Genomic DNA, 25501 nt, shown 5'->3' on the forward strand with positions numbered 1-25501 from the left:
CTTCTTTGTTGATCGTTAATTTAGTCAGTGGTACTTGTTAAAATCCTCTTAGATATCTAAGCATGTCATGTAATTTAAAATATCATGCTCCCTATGAAACTGTGCCTAAACCGAAAGAAAGCATAAAGTATAATATCATTAACAAAATAAACTTAGTAACATTCATGTATAATGAAACCATTTAAATAAAAAAATATATAATTACTTAAAACCTAAATTAGAGGCTCACAAATAATACAGTAATAACTCGTTTGTAGTGATAAATATAATTAACAATTTTATTGAGGATATAATTATGATAGATAGTTAAGTATACATACTTTTAGTATTTGGTTCAGCAAGAAACTCCCATGAATTGTCCAGGTCCTTATTAAGTCGTCATGTTTGGTATCAAGGACCATTAGCAAAACATCAAATTAAAAAGATAAAAACATCAATCGGTAGCTTCCCGATTTATACCAACGCACTTGTGTAAGCCAATAGTTAATGAACCAAGCACCAACTGATATTTCTCAGGACCGTAGAATCGGTCAAGTCGCACTGCAGTTATGATAGCAAATATACCGATCTAAGTAGATGATCACAAAGGCGTATGTGTGGGTTGAGGGTCAGAAAATTTTATAAGCTAAATGTACATATATACAGTTACAAACTGATCAAGAGTATTTATAAACACACAACTTCAGAATAACTGATCAGCAGTAATCACAAAAAACACAAACTTTCGACAAAATGAAAAGACTAAAAATGTATTTTCTAAGCTTCCGACTTGCAGTTCCATCAACAATTAATCATGTCACTTTTTAAAAGCAAAAAAGCACTTCTAACATCAATGCAATATGACCATCAAAATTGCCTGAATTGATAACAATATATAACTTCTCAGAAGTGTAAATTAGTCTGCTTCTCAATCCCAAAATCCCAAAATTGATCTAAAGATAGAGCTTTCATGTGGCTTCAAGCATATAATATATAATAAACCAATTATTTGATAATAATTTGAAGAAAAATGTACTCATAATAGCACATTAACATATAGTCATAGTTATATACATATATATGAAGGGGATAAAAATTATGTACCCTGTATTCATCACCAAATTCCATCTTGAAAGCATCACAGATGATCTCACCAGAAGCACGGTAGCCACCACCAGTATCATTCATCAAAATAAGTACATTTTTGGTTATATCAGCGCAAATCTGCACCATTTTTATAGTGTCACCATCATCATTAATTTCACATTTCATCGCGGCAGGAATTTTCAACTTTGTGAGGCATTGTTGAGGACCCGATTTCACCAGCCTTAGTAACCTTCACAACTAAACACATGGTCAATATGTGGTGGTTATTGTCGAGGAATACGTCATAACATATAATAAATAAACAGTGCCCATTTAGAAGAATCCCACGGATATGTATCCCCATATTTATCAGAATCAAGTAAGAAGTTATTAAGGCGGATGAAAAAAACGTTTGTACAGATGTATATGAGAGGAACTTCAGGAGTTGTATAAGATACAATCAATGATATATGCGATAAGTTAGTTATAGAGTCAGATTATTTACAAATTAGAACTTCAATAACCTAATGAATCATTATAGGAAAACAATGAGTTATCATCCATATAAATTCATATTCATAAAATAAATGGTTCAATGCTTTTCCTCACTATTCATCAACCTGTGACATACTCTAGTATCTTAATTGATGATTGTGTCATAATTTTCCATCTCATATACGAAGGTTCTGATCAATTTCATAATTAAAAAAGAGAAATCTTAAAAAGATTTCATCTTAAGACATATCATCTATCTATTTTATCTTATAAAAGGGAGTTTAAGTTGATGTCATTACATGCTTTTATAGGTTGTAATATGTGCTTCTAATGTTGTAACATTGAACTTGGCTTATGTCATAATTATCTTATTATATTTCCACAATTATCTTTACATACAAAAATAATATGAAACATCACCCAATATAATTACTCTATATGTTGCGTATTGAAACCAGAAATCTCTACACACACATCCACGCCTGATTCAAATTTCTCATATGCATTTGAAATTCAAATTTTTTATCATCTTCATCTTTATCCATCATCTTCTTCATTCATTATTCATTAATCATCTACATTTTCTCATTTCATCTACCCAACAATCCATCTTCATCTCCTTCAAAATACCTATTTTGTTTCATTATTATCAAATTTGTCAATTACATCTGATTCACTCCAGACTCGATTTATCTTGAAGATGCATCGTGGTTGTTTCAAAAAATTTATCTCTGTGTACTATATTCGTCTTTCTTTCATCAGAAGGAGCTAATAAAGGGAATCAAAGAGGTCGGCGGAAACTTACTAGATAACAATAAACAGCTGGACCATCGGCGATTACCGGTGGCCGGAAAGGTGATGCAAGCTGACAACTACAAAGCAAAAAAAGGAAGAAGCGATGATGAAGATAAGAATGGCGGCTGTTTTAAGAGAAAAACGGAGGTTAAGATATTAGGGTTTTATTATCTAGATAGAAGGTGGAGTAAAAGTGGTGTACATTTCTTTTAAAAGCCTTCTGTCTTTGTTCTATCTTTTCTCAATTCAAATTAAACCCTAGGTAATCCAACCGACCCTCAATTCTTTCCATTACAATTTCATGTTTCATGGTTGATTTTTTGCAGGTAAATGAATGGGTTTATTGAGCCAGGTAATGAAATAATCAATCTACTGGTTGTTACTATTGACATTACATCTTTTGGAATTGTTACTATTTGATGAACAAATTCTTATCTTTCTTTCTGTTACTTTGTTATTAACTTCGACTTCGTATTCATGCTTCTATGAAGACCGATTGTTTTGTAATGTCAAAATGATGCACAATACATGTTTGATGAAATGTCTACCTTAATGACCTTGAGGAACAGTTAGTAATTAACTTTGGTTATATTACTCCATATGGTATCCATCTTTCTTTATCAGAATTAGTTTTATTGTCACTTTTATTTCAATAAGGTTGCTTTAGAGATGTTAAATCTATATATGTGTGTAAAAGTTATGTTCGAATAGTCTTTTCTAATGTGTTGTTGCATGTAGTTTCTATATTATGTTGTTCGTGTTTCTAATTCTTGATCTAATGTGTGCTTTTAACAAATTTTTTTGAAGGATTCGATGTTGTAAATAAAACATTAGAGGTTCTACAAAAGATCACCCATTGTGGATTTGGAATATTTGCATTCAGTTTTAGCCTCAAGATTACCGGTAAATCTCCTATTCTTTTTCAGTACAACTTGCTTCAATCCAACATTATGAATACATTCTCGGACTACCTTTTGTAGTGGGTTTGCTTAGGTTGATTACACTGAGATATGTCAAAAAGAGTCAGATTATGGTCAGTTCTCCGGTTAGTACTTTTGAATTTGACCAGAAATTGGAGGTACATTCGACTTTTAATGTACATGTATCATTATAACTTTGGTAGGGATTGAGAAAAGAATGGGAGCAAAAGGTGAGAAAAATGGTCTTGTATGGTAAATAGCTCGATTTTATTGATGCAGGATAGGATACTGACTATAGTGCATATTAAGGAGGAATAGACGATTTTTGTTAGCTAATTATATATAAGTGAAATGTGTTCATCACTCTTTGCAACTAATGTAGACATGTAATTGTGTATACTTTTTGATGTAGTGTACATAAATTTCAAATTGTTGTTGATTGTTATGTATACATTCGTATGTTATTGTTTTCTTAACAAGGTTACTTCAAAGGATTGTTAATATATTTGTATTAACTTTCATCAAGATCAAGAATGATTAATTTTTTTGTGTGGCCTACTTATAAATGCATACGTTATCGTTTTATTTATTTTAGCACTTTGTTTATCTTTGTAAAGAGTTTAGTAGAAAATGAACATGCATAAGTTTTTTTCTGAATCAGCTGAAACTATATCTGCATTATGTTATCAAGGTACTTCTATATTCTATATTTCGGTATATTTAAATATTTGAAACTAATTTAGTTAAATAATATTTGTTATTAATAGGGAATGTTCAGTGCAAATATTTATTAAATAAAACAATTATTCAACTTCCTTTATTCCTTATCCTTATATCATAATTAAATTAAATTAATAACAAATACAAAAAGGGTAAATTATAGTTAGACAAAGAGTAGTTAAATCTAAAATGAACAGAAACCAAAAGAAATTGTTTTATTTGTCTCATGTTGCTAATGCTTATTGTATCAACTGTTGTAGTGTTATAAAGTTTATGATATGAATAATCTTAAACATTCAAAAATTGAGTGTTTTCAATTGAGTGTTTTCGTTTAATAAAATCGCTAAAATCATATATAAACGTACATCAATAGTTAAACATTATTGTGTATGACACTAATATTATAAATATTTTATAATAAACTATATGCATTATAAATATTTAAATTTAATTAATGTAACTAAATACGGAGTAATAAATTTAATTAACAGATCAATGACATTAATATTATAATGTAGATTTCTTCATCAAACCCGTGAATTCACGGGTCAATGAACTAGTTTGACAGTAAAGGTCAACCAAATTTATTTGTTAATTCAAAGCGTATTTGAGTTTATTCAAAGTTATATCAGCCATAATTCACTCCAAAAACAAATCATTAATCAATCACAAAATATAAAATATATATAAATGAGTATTAATTTATATACCTAACGAAATTTATGTGAACACCGAGGCTATGATGAGTAGCTGAACAATTGATACACAAATATATCCTGTAGGTCAAGGACGCCCAAGTAGGGTCCCTCGCGTTACAATCAAACCACATCTGAAACACATCACGATTAAATTAAATCAGATCAATTAAGTATGAAATTAACATAAACCTAAATACAGATTTGGATGAATTTGGAACAATTCATTAACTTCTAAATACAGTTCTGGATGAATTTCAAACGATTCATCAAAGGGCGCTAGAGTCAATTTACTCTTCAAATACTCGAGTTCTCGTAAGCTGAAGCTGTGGCTGGTGACTGGTGACATGTGGAGCAATCTGGCGGCGGTGGTGCTGGCGATGGTGGCCCTACCGGTGGTGGGGCTGGCTGTGATGGCACTGGTTGAGGGTGGTGGTGGAAGTCACTAATTTGTGAGAGTGAGGGAGGAGTTGGTTAATGTAATAAAAAGATTAAGTTAAGAGTGGATGTAGTTTTTGGTTTATCAAACGACGTAAAATTAGAGGAGTTTTAGTTGAGTGAGGGAGGAGTTGGTTAATGTAATAAAAAGATTAAGTTAAGAGTGGATGTAGTTTTTGGTTTATCAAACGACGTAAAATTAGAGGAGTTTTAGTATATAAGGATGATAATAATAATCTGCACACTAATAAGGATGATAATAAGTATTTTTGCTACTGAGATTTGGCGTAAGATTCGTATTTGGCTCGATTGTGGTATGGCTCCCTTAGTCTCATGGGATTCTTTTATATCTTGGTTGGAAGGTGTTCGGATACAAGTCTCTTCAAAGAATCGGATTATTGCGGTGGTGGTGACAAGTTTATGGGCGTTGTGGCGTTTTCGTAATGGTCTTGTTTTTCATGATTCGTTTTGTAGTAGAAGTAATCTATTTGATGTAATTAGGCTAGTTGCTTTTCGTTGGTTGAAAAATAGAAGTCAGGGTGTTCCAAATTGGAACACATGGCTCTCTATTCCTTTGTAATCTTCCCTTAGCGTCTAGCTAGGGATCGTTTTTCTAATATATTCATTTTTTGGCCGTAAAAAAAAAAATAATAATCTGCACACTATTATTAATACACATTTGATTTGAAAATCCCAAGTTACCCCTAATAAATGGAGCAGTATATTACGAAGTTGTTTGATATGGCCCAAAAGAAAACCCACCAGTAAATTCGGACTCATTTTCCGACTTCTCCTTTTAGGCAGTTTTATTTCTTTTTCAACTTGCAAGTCACTTTTTCCTTCATGGAGCAAATCATTTTAAATAAAAGGTGCATTTATCTGTCTCTACGATATGGAATTGTATATTGTATATGGTTATATATTGTGGTTGTATTTTAAAATTTCATAATTAAAAACAATCTTTTTATTTTATTAGTTAAAAATAAAATAATAATAATAATAATATTGTTTATACACTATATGTTGATATAATTAATTTATTTGGTTATAGTTATATTAATTCATAAGAAATGTATTATTACATATTAATTTATATATTTTATTAACTTAAAAATAATCCTTTTGATAATTTTACATGTTAAATTATCAAAAGTCTTATTTTACCAATTACTCGGAAGAATGATTATTTAATTATTATAATATCAAACAACACAATCAACTTCAAACACCAATGATCAAAGCCACGTTTTGATCGATCTGAAATAAAATTACAAATTCATAATGTGAGTAGCGCTGAAAAGATGTCTGTTAATAGTAAAAAAGGCATCTTGGCAAGCAACCCACATTCAACATTATTATACTTAGTTGCCATCTTATTTCACAATCCTTCCAATTTATCAATAAGATGAGATATCATGATTCACGCTTTCTTTAGGATATGAGCATCGATTTCATTTATGACAGCACCAAGCACGTCCAAATATCCACTCGGATCAGGTATACTTGCATCGACCTTCTCAAAATCGATAGTCCATATAATATACTCCTTATTCCCATCTCCTTCAATATGAAATGTGATAGTAAACTCCTTATACGCCTTCAATATCTGTCCTTCAATCACCTTGAACACAATTTTGTGAGCTTTATCATCAACCTCTTGGACGATCTCTTTGGCAGTTTCTATTTTACCATCTACGATAAAAAAAACAAAACTCACCACCGTTATAGACTACATAGATGCCTGGGTGTCATGACATCACTAATTTGAATTTTTTTTTATTTTATAACTTATCCATTAGATTGTACAAGACACCATTGAATTTAATTAAAAGATTTCATATACTTTTAGGAAATTATGGTCTTTTTAGGTAAACAAGCACTAAATTAATTAGTTTTGAAAAGAAAAAAAAAATCAAGGCCCCATTGAATTTTGATTTTAAATTCGCCATTGGTTATAAGTCTTTTATGTACATGTGTTTCGTTGTTAAAAAATGTTGTTACAAAATGTTTGTTGAAAAATAAATTACACGTGTTTCATGCTATTTTATGACTAAGTAAATTGAGAGTGTAGTTTACCATAGAGGTAGTTCCAGGAAATAACGGATCCAACTGCACCCCATTCACCAGATACTAAATCGCAACCTCGAACTTTATCGGGAGCTATGCCTGCAACGTCGTTTGGTTTGTACTTGTAGATTTCATAGAGCAACTTGCCATCACTAGCGATATCAACTTTTTTAGCTACTTGTCCTGTTAAGTTCATTCTCTTCATTTACTTGATAAAGGATAGCAAACATCAAGACATTATATATATACGGGTTTTAGATACTCAAAATTATTAATCGAATAAAGCGAACACCAATCAGAATAAAAGAAAAGGCATAACAAAGTTAAAATCGCAAAGAATAGATACTTATCGAATTTTGAATCCAAGATATGGTATCAAGCTTAATGACCCAAAAAAGAACATTATACCATATATGTGTATTCTGGTTCTGTCTCTGTTTCTGGAATGTGATTCTATAGCAATATGTGGCTTAATTTTGGTTTCGAAATAAGAAAGGGGTTATATTCCGTCAATTTCTACTTTTAGTCCCTAGTTGATAATGTCACGCCCATTTTTTATAGGTGATGACCTAATAATAAAACAAATACAAGAAATAATTGGGAGGAATTTGAACTTGTAATGCGGTCCGTTTCGATGGCTTATCTCATTCTCAAAAAATGGCATGGCAAGGTGTGGTATGGATCTCATGCTACATGATTTCGAAAAATGAAAATGATTTTTCAACCTACCTAATCATCCTACAAATCAACCTACCAAATAGAAAAATGCCAAGTGTATTTCCTTTTCCAGCTAATTAGTATTATTCCTAAACTACCCCTTAACAATTAATCTGTAATCAGTATTATGTTCTTTTAACCAAACCCTAATAATTATTCATGTTCTTCGGCCTCTCTAGTTGCTATTGATTTTGGTTGAAGAATTAAAACTTGAAGGTGTTCTTTAAATCCTATATTTATAGAGATCTCATCGTATAACATTAATAATCTTATCTATCTATAGTTAATATTAAAATCTTACAATGATGATGTCATTATTAGGCTAATTTCTTTGTTAAGAAAAAATTAAAAACAAAAAGAAAAAAATCTAAGCATGGTGGGTGATGTCATTAATCTAAATAATTTTAAATTAAAATTAAATCTTATTAATTAATTGTCATTATTAAATCTTATTAATAATTATTTAAATTAAATAATTTTGAATTATTTTAATTAATTATTTTGAATTGAGTAAATCAATTCTAAATTTATATTTTCATTTACAATTTTAAAATAAAATGACAAACAATATTATCTGTTATGATTGGATATTGATTGTTTAAATATGCATTTTAGGTGTTTGATGAAATTTTCAGCTGGCGAGTTTTTTAGTCGAACTCTGTGGTTCTACGGGTCATTAAACTAAATGACTTTAGTATTTACGTTCACTTAATACCTAAAACATATCATTAAACTATTTCGTTTAAACAGACCCGTCGTTTCACGGGTCATTTCACTAGTTAACTTTATAATATTTATTTAAAAGATTATCATCTCATCCATTTCACAACTAAATTTTACATATCAGCGATTGCTAGTTTTTTAATTGTTAAATAACATCAATACGTTCGAGTTCTGCACTCTTTTCAATGTATGATTTCCATTCCATTAGTTGACTTTGATTGTATAGTTGATATGAAATGATGTTTATGAATTTCTTTGAAGAAAAATGTACAATAAAAGATTAAAAGAAAACAATTGGATCATCGTTGATGTAAATTATTGTGAATATAAAAAGCAATAGTAGAAAACATCGATGTACAGCTTTTCAATGTATGGTTTTCATCGTATGGTGTTTTACTCTTCAGAGAGTTAAGGATTAAAATACCTATTACGAATTGATTAGAAAAGGGTAACTAAGGTATAAGACCATGAATATCGCGGCGTGTGTGCTCCACCAATTGAGCCAACACGCCTGCACACGCCATGTAACCCTTGTGTGCTCCACCATGTGTTGGTGGCGTACACCAAGTGAGCACCGAAGAAATCCATTGCGTGCTGCATTTTTCCCCATTTTTTATTAGTTTTTATCCCCATTTTCACCCAACTTCCAATCAGATTTTAACACATCACCCAACACGTCACTTAGCACTCAACCCCATTACACAGCAGTCTAGCAACACGCTCATCAAGCACCCCACCCCCACCCAGCAAAACGCCAACACGCCCATCAGGAATAAATATGGTGTAATAATAATTAACTAAAAAAAGGCAACACACTTGGCATATTTTTATTTGGTAGGTTGATTTGTAGGTTAATTTAGTATGATGAAAAATCATTTTCCTTTGGAAAAACCGGAATCAAATGGTGTTTCAAAATGAGGCATGGGCTCCGTCAAAAATCGTTAGCGAGATTCAAGTCAAAGCATTTGAGTGGTTTAGCAATCGTTCTACGAAAATTCACAAAGATTGGTTAGAGTGGCTATTAAATCCTTCAAGCTTGGGTTTTCCGAAAATTAACAATATTGATCCGGGTTAATTTTGAGGTGCTATTTTGTTATGAAGTCGTGTGTGAGTTGTGTAAATATGTGTACATAGTCTTCGAATCTGTCTGTTTACATTGGCTTCTCATGCCAATTTGTATATTGTATTGTATGTTTCACTCTTATATAATACATATTTGCTTTTCAGAAAGAAAGAAAAAAAAAAAAAAAAAGGGATTATGAGTTTTGATGGTTAGTTCAACAATCTATATAACCATATGCATATATTTGCGTAACAAAGTAGTATTTGCTAAAAACTATAATTGTACTACAACATAAAATTTGAATTAGATATCTTCATGTAGTGAACATATAAGGTTGAAGTACATTATGTAAATGGTTATTTTCCCTAATGGATTCTTAACCTGTATTACATGAAATATATATAACTAGATTTAAGAGCCCGTGCGTTACACGGAGACTCTTCAACAAACAAACTTGAATCGTAAAATGTTATATCAATTAAGGATATGTTACAGACAGTATAACAAGTATTGTTGTAGGTAAAATGCTCTAGATTTTAGAGCCCTTGCGTTGCACGGCAGCTCTAAATTAGAAAATTCGAAAACGTTATAATTAATAGCAAAGTGCGGTTTCATATAATTAAGAACCAGAAAACCTCAAGTATAGAAATTTCTATAAAAAATAGGTGTAGCAGTACAGGAGATGGCATCTAATGATGACCCGAATTACTACTTAACCATCCCTAATCAATTGGAACAGAAGTAAAAGTACAACACATTGAGAAAATATTAGTCTCTTAGAAATTATAAACATGACTAAATACACGACTCAAAGATAGAAGAAAGGTTGTAGGTACTGAAGTCAAGGAGGCATCAGATTACATCAAAACAGGTGGTCACAGCAAGCATGTAGACCTCGACTAATATTTGAACAATTCATTGAAACTTCAAGTAGCATTCCAAAATACAGTTAATAATAGATAAAATAGCCCTACGTGAGATATGAAAAACTTTATTTAATCTAATTGAATTACTACTGAATACCTTAACAATATCGTTAAGAAGTTAATTGATATGTATTCTAAAATCCAATAGCATCATCGATATCCTGGTGACATTTTAGTATACTAATAGCATGTTATAAAGCCAATACCTAAAGTGGAAAAAAATATTAAGAGCATGAGAGGTATATAACATGTAGCTAATTACTTATGTACCTCCATCAAAGTATTCCACCATCAACTTGCATCTTATTTAAAAATAACAAACATCGCCCCCTTTCAATACAAAATTTATAGTTGTTGTTTGCTGTACAGTAGCAGCAGCAGCAGGTCCCCGCCTCCCATTTTAACACACGTTTAAAACCTATTTAGACTCGACAAACCCAAACATATCATATACCGTTTGAAAGCTTGTCATGGATACTTTATGCCCTAATCTTTAGTTGTCATCCAAACTTAACCAATTTTAACTTACGAACCTGCAAATTAGGTCCGAGAGTGATTTTAACACTTTTACCCAGATTGACATCAAATTTAGTTAACGACCCAAATTCTTATCGAAAGTACACGGGTGACCCAAAATCACTCCACAACTCTAAAATGACTTTATAAACCTGTTGGAAACTTCTAGCTTCCAAAAAATAATGTAAACGGGCCGGAATGGACAATTATGACGCAAATGGATCATGATTTCCCACTTTAACCAATATAAGTTCAAGACTCGTTTTCAAAAAAAAAAAAAAAACAAAACCTGCAAATATAGAAAACTCTAAAAATTAATTATAACAAACAAAATAAATGTAAACCCTAACCTTTCACCATGTGGATCGCCACTAACGTCCAAAATCATCGATCAACCAGACGACCGAGTAAAACTTACTTTATCGTGTTGTAAAAAATGGATATAAGTTAAATGAAAACCTTAGCCCGTCCAAGACCAAATGTAGAAAGCATAACCTTTCCTCGATGCATTGACAACATCTATGAACTTGAAACGATAAAATATAAAAATTAATACAGTTAATAAACATCAGTGTTTTCGAACATGATGGAATGTTGGTGATACTATGAACTAAGCCTTGAGAAGTTTCCAAGATATGGTACTTCAAATACAAACCAAAATTTTTATAACTAAACATTAATCAAAACCTACATAATATAGTTCCTGGAACGTAAAACATCGGAAGTTAGGTTGAAAAAAATGAGAAAACATAAAATCTCACTATGAATTCACACAAGATTCAGTTACATAATTGAACAATAGATTTACCACTCAAATAGCATATCCTCACTTAGTCACTTAGTCGTATATATAACATTAGTTTTAGCCAAAATTTCTTCTATAGCTTTGACTCTTATCACAAACATTTAAGAATATTAATTCCTTTTTACACCAACTTTGAAATTCCGGGTCAAAAACATATTGTGTACTCGTTTAAGCACTTCAAGAACCGATGCAAGAGCACCATCAGTTTCGCTTTCATCACTTCTCAATTCAGAAAGAGATTTAATCTTGTAGTCAAATTGTTTACAACCAGAGGCGAAAAAAAGATATATTTCCATTAAGATCAAACTATCCTTGTGCTTCATCCATACATAAGTATTTATGATGTCAAAATTCAAATTGCTTACCTGTTCAGTATCATAAGGATCAGAACAGCACTTTCTTGCCCCAGTAGCACATCAAGACCCTTCTGATGTTTCTAATGCATAAGCACGCTCACCCATAGTGTAAATGTACATTTCAAACAGTTTACTTGCTTCTTTCAGGTAAGTGTGAACAAAAGGCCTCAACTTAGTTAAAATACTGAACAATTAACGCTCCCATGGGTCCAGCATGTATAGCCCAAATGTGACAATAAACATGTAGATTTTGCGTTAAGCCCAGTTCATTGTCATACTGTCAAACCTGAAAACATACACCAAACATGCTTAAAATATGCAACTTAAGAATCAAGATTGGAAGAATAAGTTATAAGTATGTTTTAAGGCATGAGACATAAGACGTACACATAGGCACATGGCCTTAACGTACTGTATATTGTCAATGTAAACTTTTGATTTTGAAAGTTTGAAAGCTTGTAAATGGACCTGTTGGGAAAATGAAAATCTGATGAGTCAAAAGCATGCTAGAATCTGGAGAATTAGAGTCTGAAGTTGCAGACTCTGATGTTTACTGAAGACAACGGTTTGAGATTTCTTGATGACTAAACCCTTCTTCAAACTGGATAGCAAGAGAAAGGTGGGACTTTGCCTATTTTCGTGAAACACCAAGAGAAAGGTGGACTGAAGCAGAAGCTATCAAGTACAAACTGAATAGCAAAATAAGGAGTATTATTGGGAATGCTGTTACTGTTCCAATTCTCAGAAAGATCTGTCATGCCAAGACTGCTAAAGCTATGTGGGATCTGTTGCTTAATGACTATGAAGGAGTCACTATTGTTAAGACTCAGAAGAAAAAGAATCTGATTAGATGTTATGAAAATTTTGCTGCTCAGCCTAAAGAATCTTTGAGTGATCTTCATTCAAGATTTCAGGTTCTGATAAATGATCTTGAAAGTGTTGGGGTAGAGAAAACACAACAAGTGTTGTGTCAAAAGTTCATTGAACTGTTACCTTCAAACTTTGAATCTGTGATTACATCTATGGTAATCAGTGAAAAGATAGATAACTATGAGTTAAGTGAATTGTTTGGCATACTGTCAAATTTTGAGGAAACTCAACTAAAGAACAAGATCAATGCTAAGAAAACTGCTAAAAATTCAGAAGCTGTATTGGTGGCTACCACAAAGAAGAATAAGCAATTGTTCTCTAGTTACTCTAGCAAAGTTGAATCTGAAAGTGATGAAACTTCTGATGATGATAGTGAATCTGATGAAGATGAGGAGATCAAAGATTTGGAAGTTCAGATGGCTCTTTTGACTCAAAGGATTGAGCAGAAAAAGTTTTGTTATAAGAAGGGTAAAGGCAAGGGTACTTTTGATCCAAAGAAAGCTAAATGCTTTAAGTGTGGCAAGATAGGACACATAGCTGCTGATTGCTGGTCTAAGGGCGAAGGAGGTTCAAATACCAACAAGTCTGTTGACAAAGCAAGAAAGTATAAGCTCAAGTACATGAAGTTAAAGAGTGAAGCAGAAAAATCAAAGAACAAAGAACAGGAAAAGGCTTTGTACACAGAAGCATGGGAAGATGAAGACTCATCATCTGATGAGGAGGAGGATAAGTGTCTTATGGCTATAATTGATGGTAGTTCTAGCAAGTTTGAGGAAGATCTGAAAGCTATTGAGAAGATGGATAAAGACTCTACTTGTAATAAAGTTTCTGCTTATAAGGTACAAAACTTTGTGAACTATCTTGATAATGAAAAAGTGAGAATGTTTCAGTACTTGCTGCTTGACTTTCAATGGTGTTTAGATGATATTGATAGGTTAAGAACACAAATTTTTGATCTTAAAAACACTATCAAAGACAAAGATGCTGAAATTAAAATCTTGAAAAAATGTGAAGTAGAACTTGACACATATAAGATGGCATACACAGAAGAAACTAAAAGATTAAATACTGAATTAGGAAGATCGATGAAAAGGTCAAAACACTATGAAACAATTTGTAAATCTTGGTGTGTATCTTCTAAAAAGAATTCTGATGCTATTGCCAAACAAATTCCAAATGATGTCAAAGCTATACTAGGTGAAAACTACATATTAGATAATAATGTGGAAGTTGATCCAAGTGTATTCAAACCTGATATTCTACCAAACACATTTGTAAAATTTGACGGTGATAAAAAGATTTTAACCAATGCTTTTGTAAGGTCATTAGATCCTGTTGAACCTTCTGAGACTATAATACTTGAAAGTAAAAATCCATTAGAGTCTGAACTTTTGAAACCTTCAGACTCTAGCATTTTAGTCTCTCAAGATAATAGTGTATGTTCTGACCTAGAGTCTGACACCCAAGAGTCAAGTTGCAATAACAACTCTGAATCATCCTCTGAAACTGACACTTGTCCAGATCTAAAAGTGTTAACTAAAAGAAGGTCAAAGTCAAAACAAGCTAAGACAATTCAAAAACTCAAAAAGGAAATTTCTAAGCTCAATGAAAAAATCAAGAGTCAAGAAAAACCTTCAGTTAAAAGAACATCTTGTTTTCCTAAGGAAATTAAGAAGATATGAAAACCCAAAGATTGTGAAAATAAAAGTGTCTTAAAATCTATTAAGGACAAGTTGATTTGGATTGGAAACAAAGCTTTTGTTTGGAGAGTGAAGAGCACTCCAACTGAACCCACTGAAAAGTGGGTTCCACTTAAAAACTAACCATTCTCTTTTGTTTGTATCTTGTGTAACAGAGTAACATGTGGTATTTGGATAGTGGTCGCTCAAGACACATGACTGGATGCAAAGAGCATCTTGTAGGGTTTGTTGAAGAAAAAGGTCCCTCTGTAAGATATGGGGATAATTCAGTTGCAAAGACTATTGGTTATGGTACTGTTATAGCTGGAAGTGTTTCATTTAAGAAAGTTGCTTTAGTTGAAGGGTTGAAGCATAATCTGCTAAGTGTAAGCCAAATTGCTGATGAAGATTGTGAAATCAGAATAAGAAAGAAAGCTGGTATTATTTATGATCCCAAAGGAAGGCTAACACTTGTAGCCTGGAAATTTCAAAATGTGTATATGCTGGATCTAGATTCTGTTGATGCTGGAATTGAAACATGTCTGTATTCTCAGACTGTCCTTGAACTTAATTGGCTTTGGCACAAAAGGCTTTCTCATCTCAATTTCAAAAACATTAATGAGCTTTCCAAAAAGAAGCTTGTAAGAGGTCTGCCTCAACAGCCTTTCAAGAAAGATAAACCTTGTTCTGCTTGTATGATGGGTAAACAGACCAAAACAAAGTTTCCCTCAAAAACCCTAGCTACTATTAGTGATCCACTTCACATGCTTCACATGGATCTGTTTGATCCAATAAACACTAGTATTCTGGGTGGGAAAAGATATACTCTGGTAATTATTGATGAGTATTCTAGATTTACATGGGTTATTTTCTTAGCTGCAAAAAGTGATGCTTCTGAAGAAATCATTAATTTGATCAAGAAAGAGCAGGTTCAAAAAGGTGTTCTTGTTAAACATTTGAGAAGTGATCATGGTACTGAGTTCAAGAATGTTACATTAATTGATTTTTGTGAAGAATCTGGAATTGGTCAAAATTTCTCTGCTGTTAGAACTCCTCAACAAAATGGAGTTGCTGAAAGAAGAAATAGAACCCTTATTGAAGCAGCCAGAACCATGTTATGCCAATCAAATGTTGCTCTAAGGTTCTGGGCAGAGGCAGTCAACACAGCATGTTATACTCAAAATAGGTCCTTGATTGTGAAGAAACATGGAAAAACTCCCTATGAGTTGTACCATAAAAAGGTGCCTACTATTCATTACTTCCATGTATTTGGGTGTAAGTGCTATATTTTAAATCAAAGAGATCAGCTTGATAAGATGAGGCCAAAATCTGATGAAGGTGTATTTATGGGATATTCTTCTATTTCTAATGCATATAGAGTTTATAATCAGAGGAGAATGAAGATTGAAGAATCCATTAATGTTTCCTTTGATGAAAGTTCTATAGAAATGGATCAGACATCCAGCACTGAGCAATCTGCACTTGGTAAATTGTCAAATTTAATTTCTGGGAACAGTCTTCAGACTCTGGATTCAGAGTCTGAGTTAGATGAACCTAACTTGTCTGGGTTAAGAAACGATTCTGCAGATAAAACTCATACAGAAGAAATTCCACAAGAATATGAGCCTGTTATTATTCAAGAAAGTGATCAGTCATCAAATACCACTATGGATCCTGTTGTTCCTACTAGAAAATCATCTAGAAATATAGTCCCTCCAAAGCATCTTGAGGATTATGTTGTGGATCCTACTGGTTTGCCTAAACCTAGTTCTTCTGCTCAGACACCTGTGTCTGACTTTGCTATAGCAAATTACTGCTTCTTTTCTTGTTTTCTTTCACTAATTGAGCCCAAAGAAGTATATGAAGCATTGGCTAACAATGTTAGGGTTGAGGCTATGACTGAAGAATTGACAGAATTTGAAAGGAATGATGTTTGGGAATTGGTTCCAAAGCCTGATGGTAAAACTGCTATTGGTACAAAATGGGTTTTTAGAAACTAGGTTGATAAAGATAGTATTGTAATCAGAAATAAAGCAAGGTTGGTTGCTCAAGGGTATAGATAAGAAGAAGGAATAGACTATGATGAGACTTTTGCTCCTGTTGCTAGAATTGAAGCTATTAGACTGTTTCTGGCATATGCTGCTCACAAAGATTTCAAGATGTTTCAAATAGATGTGAAGAGTGCTTTCCTGAATGGTAAATTGCAAGAAGAGGTGTATGTGAAACAACCTCCTGGTTTTGTAAGTAAGAAATTTCCTAAGCATGTTTACAGATTGAAGAAAGCATTGTATGGTCTGAAGCAAGCTCCCAGAGCCTGGTATGATACCTTGTCAACATTTCTTCTAGAAAAGAATTTTTCCAGAGGAGCCATTGACAAGACTTTGTTTATCAAAAAGGACAAAGGTGATGTGTTACTTGTTCAAATTTATGTTGATGACATTATTTTTGGGTCTACTAATCCACACTTAAGAAAATGGTTTTCAGACATTATGTCTGAAGAGTATAGAATGAGCAATTTATGTACTTTAAACTATTTTCTTGGGTTGCAAATTAAACAGAGTTCTGAAGGCATTTTTATTAACCAAAGTAACTACATTTTTGACATGTTAACTAAATTTGATTTTAAAAATTGTTCTACTTTAAGAACTCCAATTAGTGTTTCTGAAAAGCTTGATAAAGATGAATCTGGGAAACTCACTTGTCAATCAACCTATAGAGGTATGATTAGATCTTTGCTATACTTAACTGCTAGTAGACCTGATATAATGTTTGCTACATGTCTTTGTGCACGTTACCAATCAGATCCTAGGGAGTCTCATTATAAAGCTGTGAAAAGAATTTTTAGGTACTTAAAAGGTACCCCTAACCTGGGTCTTTGGTACTCCAAAGACTCAGGGTTTGATCTAATTGGTTACACAGATGCAGACTATGCAGGTTGCAAATTAGACAGAAAAAGCACTTCTGGTGGATGTCAATTGCTAGGTGGAAAATTGGTCAGCTGGTCTAGTAAAATGCAGAATTCTGTGGCCACTTCCACAGCAGAAGCTGAATATGTTGCTGCGGGAAGTTGTTGTGCTCAGTTACTTTGGATGCAACATCAATTTTTGGATTTTGGGTTATCATTGATCAAAACTCCAATAATGTGTGATAATGAAAGTGCAATTGCTATTATTGAGAATCCAATGTTTCACTCCAGAACCAAGCATATTGAAATCAGGCATCATTTTATAAGGGATTGTGTTGAGAAGGGCAAAGTGTTTTTAAAGCATATTGGTACTAAAGATCAATTGACAGATATTTTCACTAAAGCACTTCCTGAAGAAAGGCATTTTTATCTTCTTGGGAAACTTGGAATATTAAATCCATCAACTGAAATGTTGTCCTGTGATGATACTCTCTAAACTGTTGTTGTAAAAAAAAATATAAAAAAAATAAAAAAAAAATTATTAGAGTCTGGATTACGTCATATTCAGAGTCTGGATGACACCATGTTATTTAGAGTCTGGAAAGTTTTTTATTACTGTAAAATTGTTTCCTTCTTTGGTCAATAAAGTTTACTTTATTCGGGTTTATAAAGTAAAAGTTAAATTTTGAAGGGGGGTTAATGGTAACTTTTTGAAATTTTGGTGTCAGAGGTAATTTTCTTTCTTCAAAATCTTCTTCAAATTAATCTTCAAACATAAACCCTAATCCCTCTCATTCGATCATCGATCATCATCTTCTTCAAAACCTCTCTCGGTTTTCATAATTCACTCGTGTTCTTACAAGTTTTTGATTGAAGCTAATGGCAAATACGAAGTTCATTCCTTTTGTTCTTGTTCCAACCGATAACATGATTAGGGCAAAGGAAATCAGAGGAGAGAAGGATGTGCAGGTTTCGGCTAACAATAGGGTTGCTTGTGCTACTATTCCTGCGAATTTTTCCAATGAAGGGTATGAGGATTTGGTATTGTTCATGCGAAATCATCCTTTAAAGGAGGCTTTCTTCAAGACAACTATCATGTTTCCAGAGATGTTAGGCGAATTTTGGTATACCTGTGTTGGAAACAGAGAAGATAGATCTATCACTGGAACTTATCGAGATGGTAACAATTCTTTAACTATTACAGAAAATCATTTAAGAATTGCTTTGAATCTTCCTGTACAGGATAACTTTGTTAGAACTGTATCAAGGTCTGCTGTGAGATCTTGTTTTCCTATGGTTGGTCAGCCTGTAACTAATTCTTCTGTTAAGATTAGTATGTTCTCTCCTAGGTGGATGTTTTTGTTATCGAATGTCATTAGAAGTTTGAGCTTCAAATGTGGTAGTCTGACTGAGGTTAATGATTATGAGGCACATCTGTTTCATGCAATAGTCACAGGAAGGAATATTGATTTTGCACGTTTGATCTTCAATGAGCTCTTGGTTCTCACTGAAAAGACTCCAAGAGATCATAATGTGCCGTTTATCTGGTTTTTAAGTTTAATGTTTGAGCAAGCTATGACACCTGCTTTGTATGATGGGCTTAAGGTGTTTCGTGTGTATGAGTATACTTTTATTCCAGAATGTAGTGTTCGAATGTTTCACAGCCACATTGATGATCAAGAGGTAGCTCTTACTCCAGCTATATTGCATTGGGTCAATCTTGGCCGTGCAGACCAACCTACAGATTCTGAGAAATCACGGTCTGCAGGGGCATCTTCTTCAGAATCTGAGCAATCAGGGTCTGCAGGAGATCACAACAATGGTCAACCATCTTTAGAATCTGAGCAATCAGATTCTACCCCCACATAAACTCCACCCCATGTTGTTTCCCAAACAGAGCAGGCTGAAGCCATGGGTGAGGAAATCCCACCTCACTCTAACCCATCTTCACCCACTGCTGCTGAAAAAATTATCCACTCAACCAACCTTATGAACCCACCAGTTCATACTAAGAATACTACCATATCTAAAACTTTAGATTCTACAGCACTTGTGGATTCACCTCAAAAATTCACTAGGAAAAGTGCTGCACGTACTGTTCCACCACCTCTGCTAGAGGTTGGTGAGAGGAGTGCTTTAACCCAGCCTGAACCTGGTAGGTTAGTTAGCTTGGATACCCACACTACAGTTATTAAGAAAACCCACTCAGTTGACTTACATGAAGAAGTCCCAATCCCGGACTCAAATAAACAAATCCAACAACCTACTGCAATGACCAAGCCAACTGCTACCCCAGACTTAAGTCTGCCACTACCCACTCCAAATATTCCATCCTTACACTTACTTGCACAGGCTGCCAATATCACACTCATGTCACAGGGTGAGATACAGGCCTCAAAATCTTCTATGTCTAAGGATTAGCTTTCTTTACAACAGGAAGGCTGTGAGGACATACCAACCCTACCCTTATCTTCTGGCACTACTTCTCAGACTGAGGCACCAGTCACCATGGTTGGATTACATCAGGCTTTGACCAAGTTGACTAAGGAGTTTGATGACAAGCTCTCTGGTGTGCAGTGTAAGATTAATAATCTTAACTTTAATAATAATTTTGTTTCAAAAGATGAGCTGTTGGAGGTAAGGAGGTTGGTTGGGGATATGCAGGGGTTGTCTAGTGCAGATGGTTCAGGGTCTGTTGCAGAAATTAATCACAAGTTGGCTGAGCTGGAGAAAAGGATGGTTGGTGTTGATGAACTGAGACAATGCTTTACTGGGTTTGCTTCTGATATTTGTTCCCTCAAAAATCAATAAACTGAAATTTGGAAGGTCATATCTTCTCTGCCTTTAGATGATGTCAAAAAGGGGGAGAAAAGAAAGAGGTCAGATGATGCATGTACAGGTACTGCAGATGCAGGTTTTGCAAGTGTTGAGGGGGAGCAATCAAAGAGAGCTCAAATTGAGGGGGAGAATATAACTGACAGGGGTGTTGGTGATACTCAAATGGTTGCTGTTGGTGGTGTTGGTGATATTCAGGGGAGTTCTAATGCTGTTGTGGTTGCTGCTACTCAAAGAGCAGATGGTGATTTAAGGGCTCAGATGAACAAGAGATTTAGATTCAGAAGATATGAAGGTGATGTTGTCAAGGTTGAGGTTGATAAATCTGAATTTGAAGGTGTAACTCTACTACTAACAATGACACACTTACCAGATAGGAGGTTGAGAGTTAAAATAAATCAAATTGTTCGTTTGGGTTTTTGTGAGTGGAAAGGCATGGCTATGTGTATCAAGGAGTATGCATGAGATCAAGTTATTGTGAAAGAAGTGTTGAAGAGAGTTTATATGCTGGTACATTTGGTGTTTGAAGAAGGGTTTATAATTCTTAAGGATTATGAGGTATTTTGTGGAATGTTTGATCTAGGGATAAAAGAAAGGAGAGCTAAGGGACATGTTGAAAGGTATGCTATCCCTGAACATTTAGAGTTTGTTGATGATAAGTATGTTGAGTATTTGGATGGTTTGATGTTTAAGACAAATGGAAATCAAAGGATGTTGATTAGGGTTGATCAGTTTGAAGGGGCTGGTATTGAGATGTTGATCAGTTTATTATCCAGATGTGAGACAGAGCAAACTCTTCCTTTTAGGGTTCAATTGTTGAATCACTTGTATAGCAAGCTATCTATGTTGAAGAAAATTCCTCACATGAAGAACAAGTGTAAGCTTATCGAAAAGGAATATGCTAAGGTGGTTAATTAGGTATGCAGGTTGTTTTGACATCATCAGATAGGGGGAGATTGTTGGGAAAATGAAAATCTGATGAGTCAAAAGCATGCTAGAATCTGGAGAATTAGAGTCTGAAGTTGCAGACTCTGATGTTTACTGAAGACAACGGTTTGAGATTTCTTGATGACTAAGCTAAGGAATATTCTGGAGATATGTTTAAAAGTTTAAGAAGATTTGTTTTGATTCGGTTTTATCTCCAGAAGATTGACTTTAAAGTTATTTGCATATTAGTTTAGTTTTTGAGTTTATCTTTACCTTATTTATAGCTAAGTTGTTTTGGAAACCAAATTTTTAGATTTGGTGTTTATCTGTATAAATAGGGGTCGATGGTTTTGCTTTGAACTTGTATATTTCACACGATCAACATTATCAATTATATATTTCATTATCGTGTTCTCTCAATTCTTGCACTAATGATTTTTATTTATTGTTTAATTGAGAGTATGGTGTTCATAGTTCAATTACTGTGAACTAAAAGGACCCAAAAGTATACTATAAAGATTGCACAAATATACAAAGAAAAAACATATATAAATGAAGAATTACATTACCTTTAATGGTCTTTCACATTGAAAACACATAAACTGTTACTACTGTTAAGGATCGATAGCCCAAACACAATGTCCTGCAATATAAGTCCAAGAGTCCATCCTTTTTTAAAACCAATTGGTGATAGAGGGACTTCCCCTTAGAGTTATATACATACATTTGTTTTATCCCATGACCGATGTGGGACTTTGGTTTGCACCCTTACAAACCTCCCCTCAAACCTAAGTCCATCTAGGCCTCCCCTCCAATGATAGTCTGGATCCAACCTTTACCGCCGCCAGCTCGGAACTCTCAACCTGGTGGGAGGGCAGGGAGATTTCGATACAAGGCTTCCAGGATCAACTCATCGTGCCAGGGTCCCCTCGAACGAGAGCTGGGTCCACTCATCGCTGACAACACCGAGGGGTGCGCTACGTCACACCGTGCGCTCAGGGGTGCGCCCTACTGCGCCGTCCACCACATCGGGGCTATGGCCCAGCTCTGATATCATTTGTAAGGATCGTATAGCCCAAACACAATGTCCTGCAATATAAGTCCAAGGGTCCATCCTTTTCTAAAACCAATTGGTGATAGAGGGACTTCCCCTTAGACTTATATACATACATTTGTTTTATCCCATGACCGATGTGGGACTTTGGTTTTCACCCTTACAACTACAATCATTAATATGAAAAGAAACACTACAAATTAGTTGAACGAACTTACGGTTAGAGCAACAAAACTGATTCGAATGCACTTCATTTGATTGGCGGTTTTTGACTTGTAAACATATATCGATAACGAAATCTGAAAAAGAATGGTGTATAATCTTTGAAATTAGCATTTTTTTACGAAGGATCAATTAAGGATAAATCAACAAAGTTGAATCTCATACTCATCGATTATCGATGAACAATGAAAAATCAATGGCAAGATTGATACGTGAAAAAAACCCTAAAGTAACAAACATGATACGTCAATATTGTTATGCAATTAACAAAGATGATACCGTCATCCATCATTGATGAAACCGAATTTGTTTGTATTCCTTTTCGATTAAGATTTTAAGTAAACCCTAGAATTACACGATTAGAAAGTGGTAATACAAAAATTAATGGATTGAATAAGAGACGACGAAGATGTATAGATCTATAAATCGAATTAAGGATTAATGGTTAAACTGGTAATAGATTTGTATTCATCTAAAAATTTGAAAAAAAAATGATACGGAGGTTTTTTATGCGTGAGATTAGGAGTGGGTGTAGAATAAAACTAATGCTTGCAGTTTCATCCGTGATTTTGGAAGGACACGTGTTTTATTTTTAAATTTTTAGAATATAATCAACTTTAAATTAGAAAATTAGAAAGCTTTAGGAAGGATTAGAGGAGGACACGTCAGACTCATCTTACCGATTTATGTATGTAGATGAAGATACAAAGATGTGGTGAGCCAAATACACGAGACCATGTTTACCTGACTTTTTTTATTGGCTTTAATTGTGATAACTAATTCGCTAAAACCGATTTTATTTTCGATGTTGGACGAATCTTCTATCTATCTATACATTATTTTCGATGTTGGGTGAATCTTCTATCTATACATTAGTTCCTAACATATGAAAGATCCCACTATTTTTACAATTCTATTAAATAATATATCCTACTTTTATTTTATTAAATAATATATCCTACTTTTATTTTATTATTTTAGGATAGGATGTATATCCTACTACTATTACCACTACTAGAAAAATGATTTTTCCGGACAGAGTATTTTCGGACGACGGAAGTCGTCAGCAAAAAGCCACAAACCGACAAAATTTTCTGCTTTTTCTGTTTGCTTTTTCCTGAATGGTTGACCAACTTTTCCTGGACGACCCAATGTCGTCCGGAAAGATAGACTTCAATTATTGTACTGGCGAAAATTGGCTCCAAAAAAAAGGAAAGTTTCGCGCTTTTTTTCCCGGACGATTTGTCGTCTGGAATAGCTTTCGGGACGTTTTATCGTCTGGAAAGGCTATAGGGACGACTAGTCGATATGCCTACTTATACTCCATCATCAACACATATCTAACACATATCTAACACCATATATCCACTTAAACTCCATTATCACACTTCCAAACTCAAAATGGTGACCCTTTCGCCGATGATTGTCTCAATCGAAGTGTATTACGGAAGTGAATTCCGTAATGAAATGAAACTTTACGATTATACGCGTGGTTCAAAATCTACGTTCAAAAACATTGACGTTCGCAACGTTGGTTTAGAGGAGCTTTTAACCTTTTTGAAAGAAAATGTTCCGTTCGAACACACGGAGGTCTTGTTTTATGAAGATGACTGTGTTCCGGAATTGTCCGCCACATATCTCCGTACCCACGGTCAGTGGAACGGTATAAAAGAAACCATGAGTTGGCGTTCTAATCGCATTTCTCTTTATTTAGTTTTGGAAGACGAAAAAACTTTTTTAACTTTCCGTTAAGTTAGTTAGTTAATTTGGATATTATTTGTATTGTTTGTATTTGTGTATCGTTTGTATTTGTATCGTTTGTATTTGTGTATCTTTGTTTTGAATGAAAACGGATTTTAAGTAGATAAATCGATTATTATATATAAAGAGCAAAATTTAAGTAGACAAACGAATTTTTTTGAATTAAACACAACAAACGACAAAAATTAAATTAATATAATACAAAGTTACCGAATTAAACACACTTCGACGATAGGTAAAGTACTTATCAAACGTCGTCCTACATATCCTTCAAGCACACAACTAAAATTAAACACACTTACTAAATTTAAACGCACTTACTAAATTAAACACACTTCAAGCACACGACTACAAAGTTACTGGTATTGAAACACACTAATAACGACGACGAGGATGACTACGAGCATCTGATTTAGTGGACGAAATTTCAGAACCTGAGCTGGATGCTGCCGATGTTTCAGAAACGAAGGACCAGTTGATAGGTAACGTGGTTATCGGACGTTGTCCCACCAGACCTTCAACCACACCAATACTAGTAAATACACGGTTCAGAAATGCTCCGTACGGAAGATGAGGTCTTGTTTCAGCATAACGAAGTTGATTCATTCGGGAAGCGACCAAATGAGCAATATTTACTTGGATGTTGTGAGTTATGCACCAGTGAAGACGTGCTTCAGTCATTGACAATCGAGTGACGTTTGGTTCGCAGTGGTACATGTTACTCCTAATAATTGCATTCTTATAGCAATATTTTTCGGACGAAGATATTCGTCAAGGATGCCTGAACGTTCTACGGTTCTGAATGGAACCGCAGTATGACACACAAGTATGGCCATGTCATATTTTGGAATATCCTGAGGAAGAGCTTCGAGGTCTTCACTGGGAAAATAGATATTTTTACCTTAAAATGGTACGCCCAATAGCATACCAAATTGTTCAAGAGTATA

At 33.8% G+C, this 25501-nt stretch overlaps 2 protein-coding genes and 1 pseudogene across 5 annotated transcripts; all 3 read right to left on the minus strand.

The window, feature by feature from the left end:
- Positions 1-324: 324 nt before the first annotated feature.
- On the minus strand, positions 325-5226 carry LOC139848383 (uncharacterized). 4 transcript variants are annotated; one of them, XR_011759935.1, is made up of 5 exons: positions 4923-5226; positions 4706-4824; positions 2366-2432; positions 1084-1315; positions 325-540 (listed from the first exon to the last, which is right to left on the minus strand). XR_011759935.1 is itself a non-coding variant. In XM_071838118.1 (4 exons), the coding sequence occupies exons 1-4, from the start codon at positions 5037-5039 to the stop codon at positions 484-486; spliced, it is 525 nt and encodes a 174-aa protein (XP_071694219.1). In that variant the 5' UTR covers positions 5040-5226; the 3' UTR covers positions 325-483. The 4 variants fall into 4 exon arrangements, 2 of the variants coding, with proteins under 2 accessions (XP_071694219.1, XP_071694220.1); XM_071838118.1 differs by lacking the exon at positions 2366-2432; XM_071838119.1 differs by lacking the exons at positions 325-540; positions 2366-2432 and adding an exon at positions 619-955.
- A 1156-nt stretch (positions 5227-6382) lies between these two features.
- LOC139850273 (kirola-like) lies at positions 6383-7393 on the minus strand. Its single transcript, XM_071839858.1, has 2 exons — positions 7205-7393; positions 6383-6820 (listed from the first exon to the last, which is right to left on the minus strand). Exons 1-2 carry the CDS (start codon positions 7389-7391, stop codon positions 6549-6551), a joined length of 459 nt encoding a protein of 152 aa, XP_071695959.1. The 5' UTR covers positions 7392-7393; the 3' UTR covers positions 6383-6548.
- A 4452-nt stretch (positions 7394-11845) lies between these two features.
- On the minus strand, positions 11846-18317 carry LOC139849827 (RNA polymerase II C-terminal domain phosphatase-like 4; annotated as a pseudogene).
- Positions 18318-25501: the final 7184 nt, after the last annotated feature.

This window comes from Rutidosis leptorrhynchoides, chromosome 5, assembly GCF_046630445.1.
Source record: "Rutidosis leptorrhynchoides isolate AG116_Rl617_1_P2 chromosome 5, CSIRO_AGI_Rlap_v1, whole genome shotgun sequence".
Lineage (NCBI taxonomy): Eukaryota > Viridiplantae > Streptophyta > Magnoliopsida > Asterales > Asteraceae > Rutidosis > Rutidosis leptorrhynchoides.

Coding starts and splice junctions, on each gene's coding strand:
- LOC139848383 (XM_071838118.1), bottom strand. CDS start 5,039: ATGTCACCAGTCACCAGCCACAGCTTCAGCTTACGAGAACTCGAGTAT. Junction 4,825..4,922: donor ATCCAGAACTGTATTTAGAA/GTTAATGAATTG, acceptor GATGTGTTTCAG/ATGTGGTTTGATTGTAACGC. Junction 1,316..4,705: donor GTTCACATAAATTTCGTTAG/GTATATAAATTA, acceptor TTAGTTGTGAAG/GTTACTAAGGCTGGTGAAAT.
- LOC139850273 (XM_071839858.1), bottom strand. CDS start 7,391: ATGAACTTAACAGGACAAGTAGCTAAAAAAGTTGATATCGCTAGTGAT. Junction 6,821..7,204: donor TTCCTGGAACTACCTCTATG/GTAAACTACACT, acceptor TTTTTATCGTAG/ATGGTAAAATAGAAACTGCC.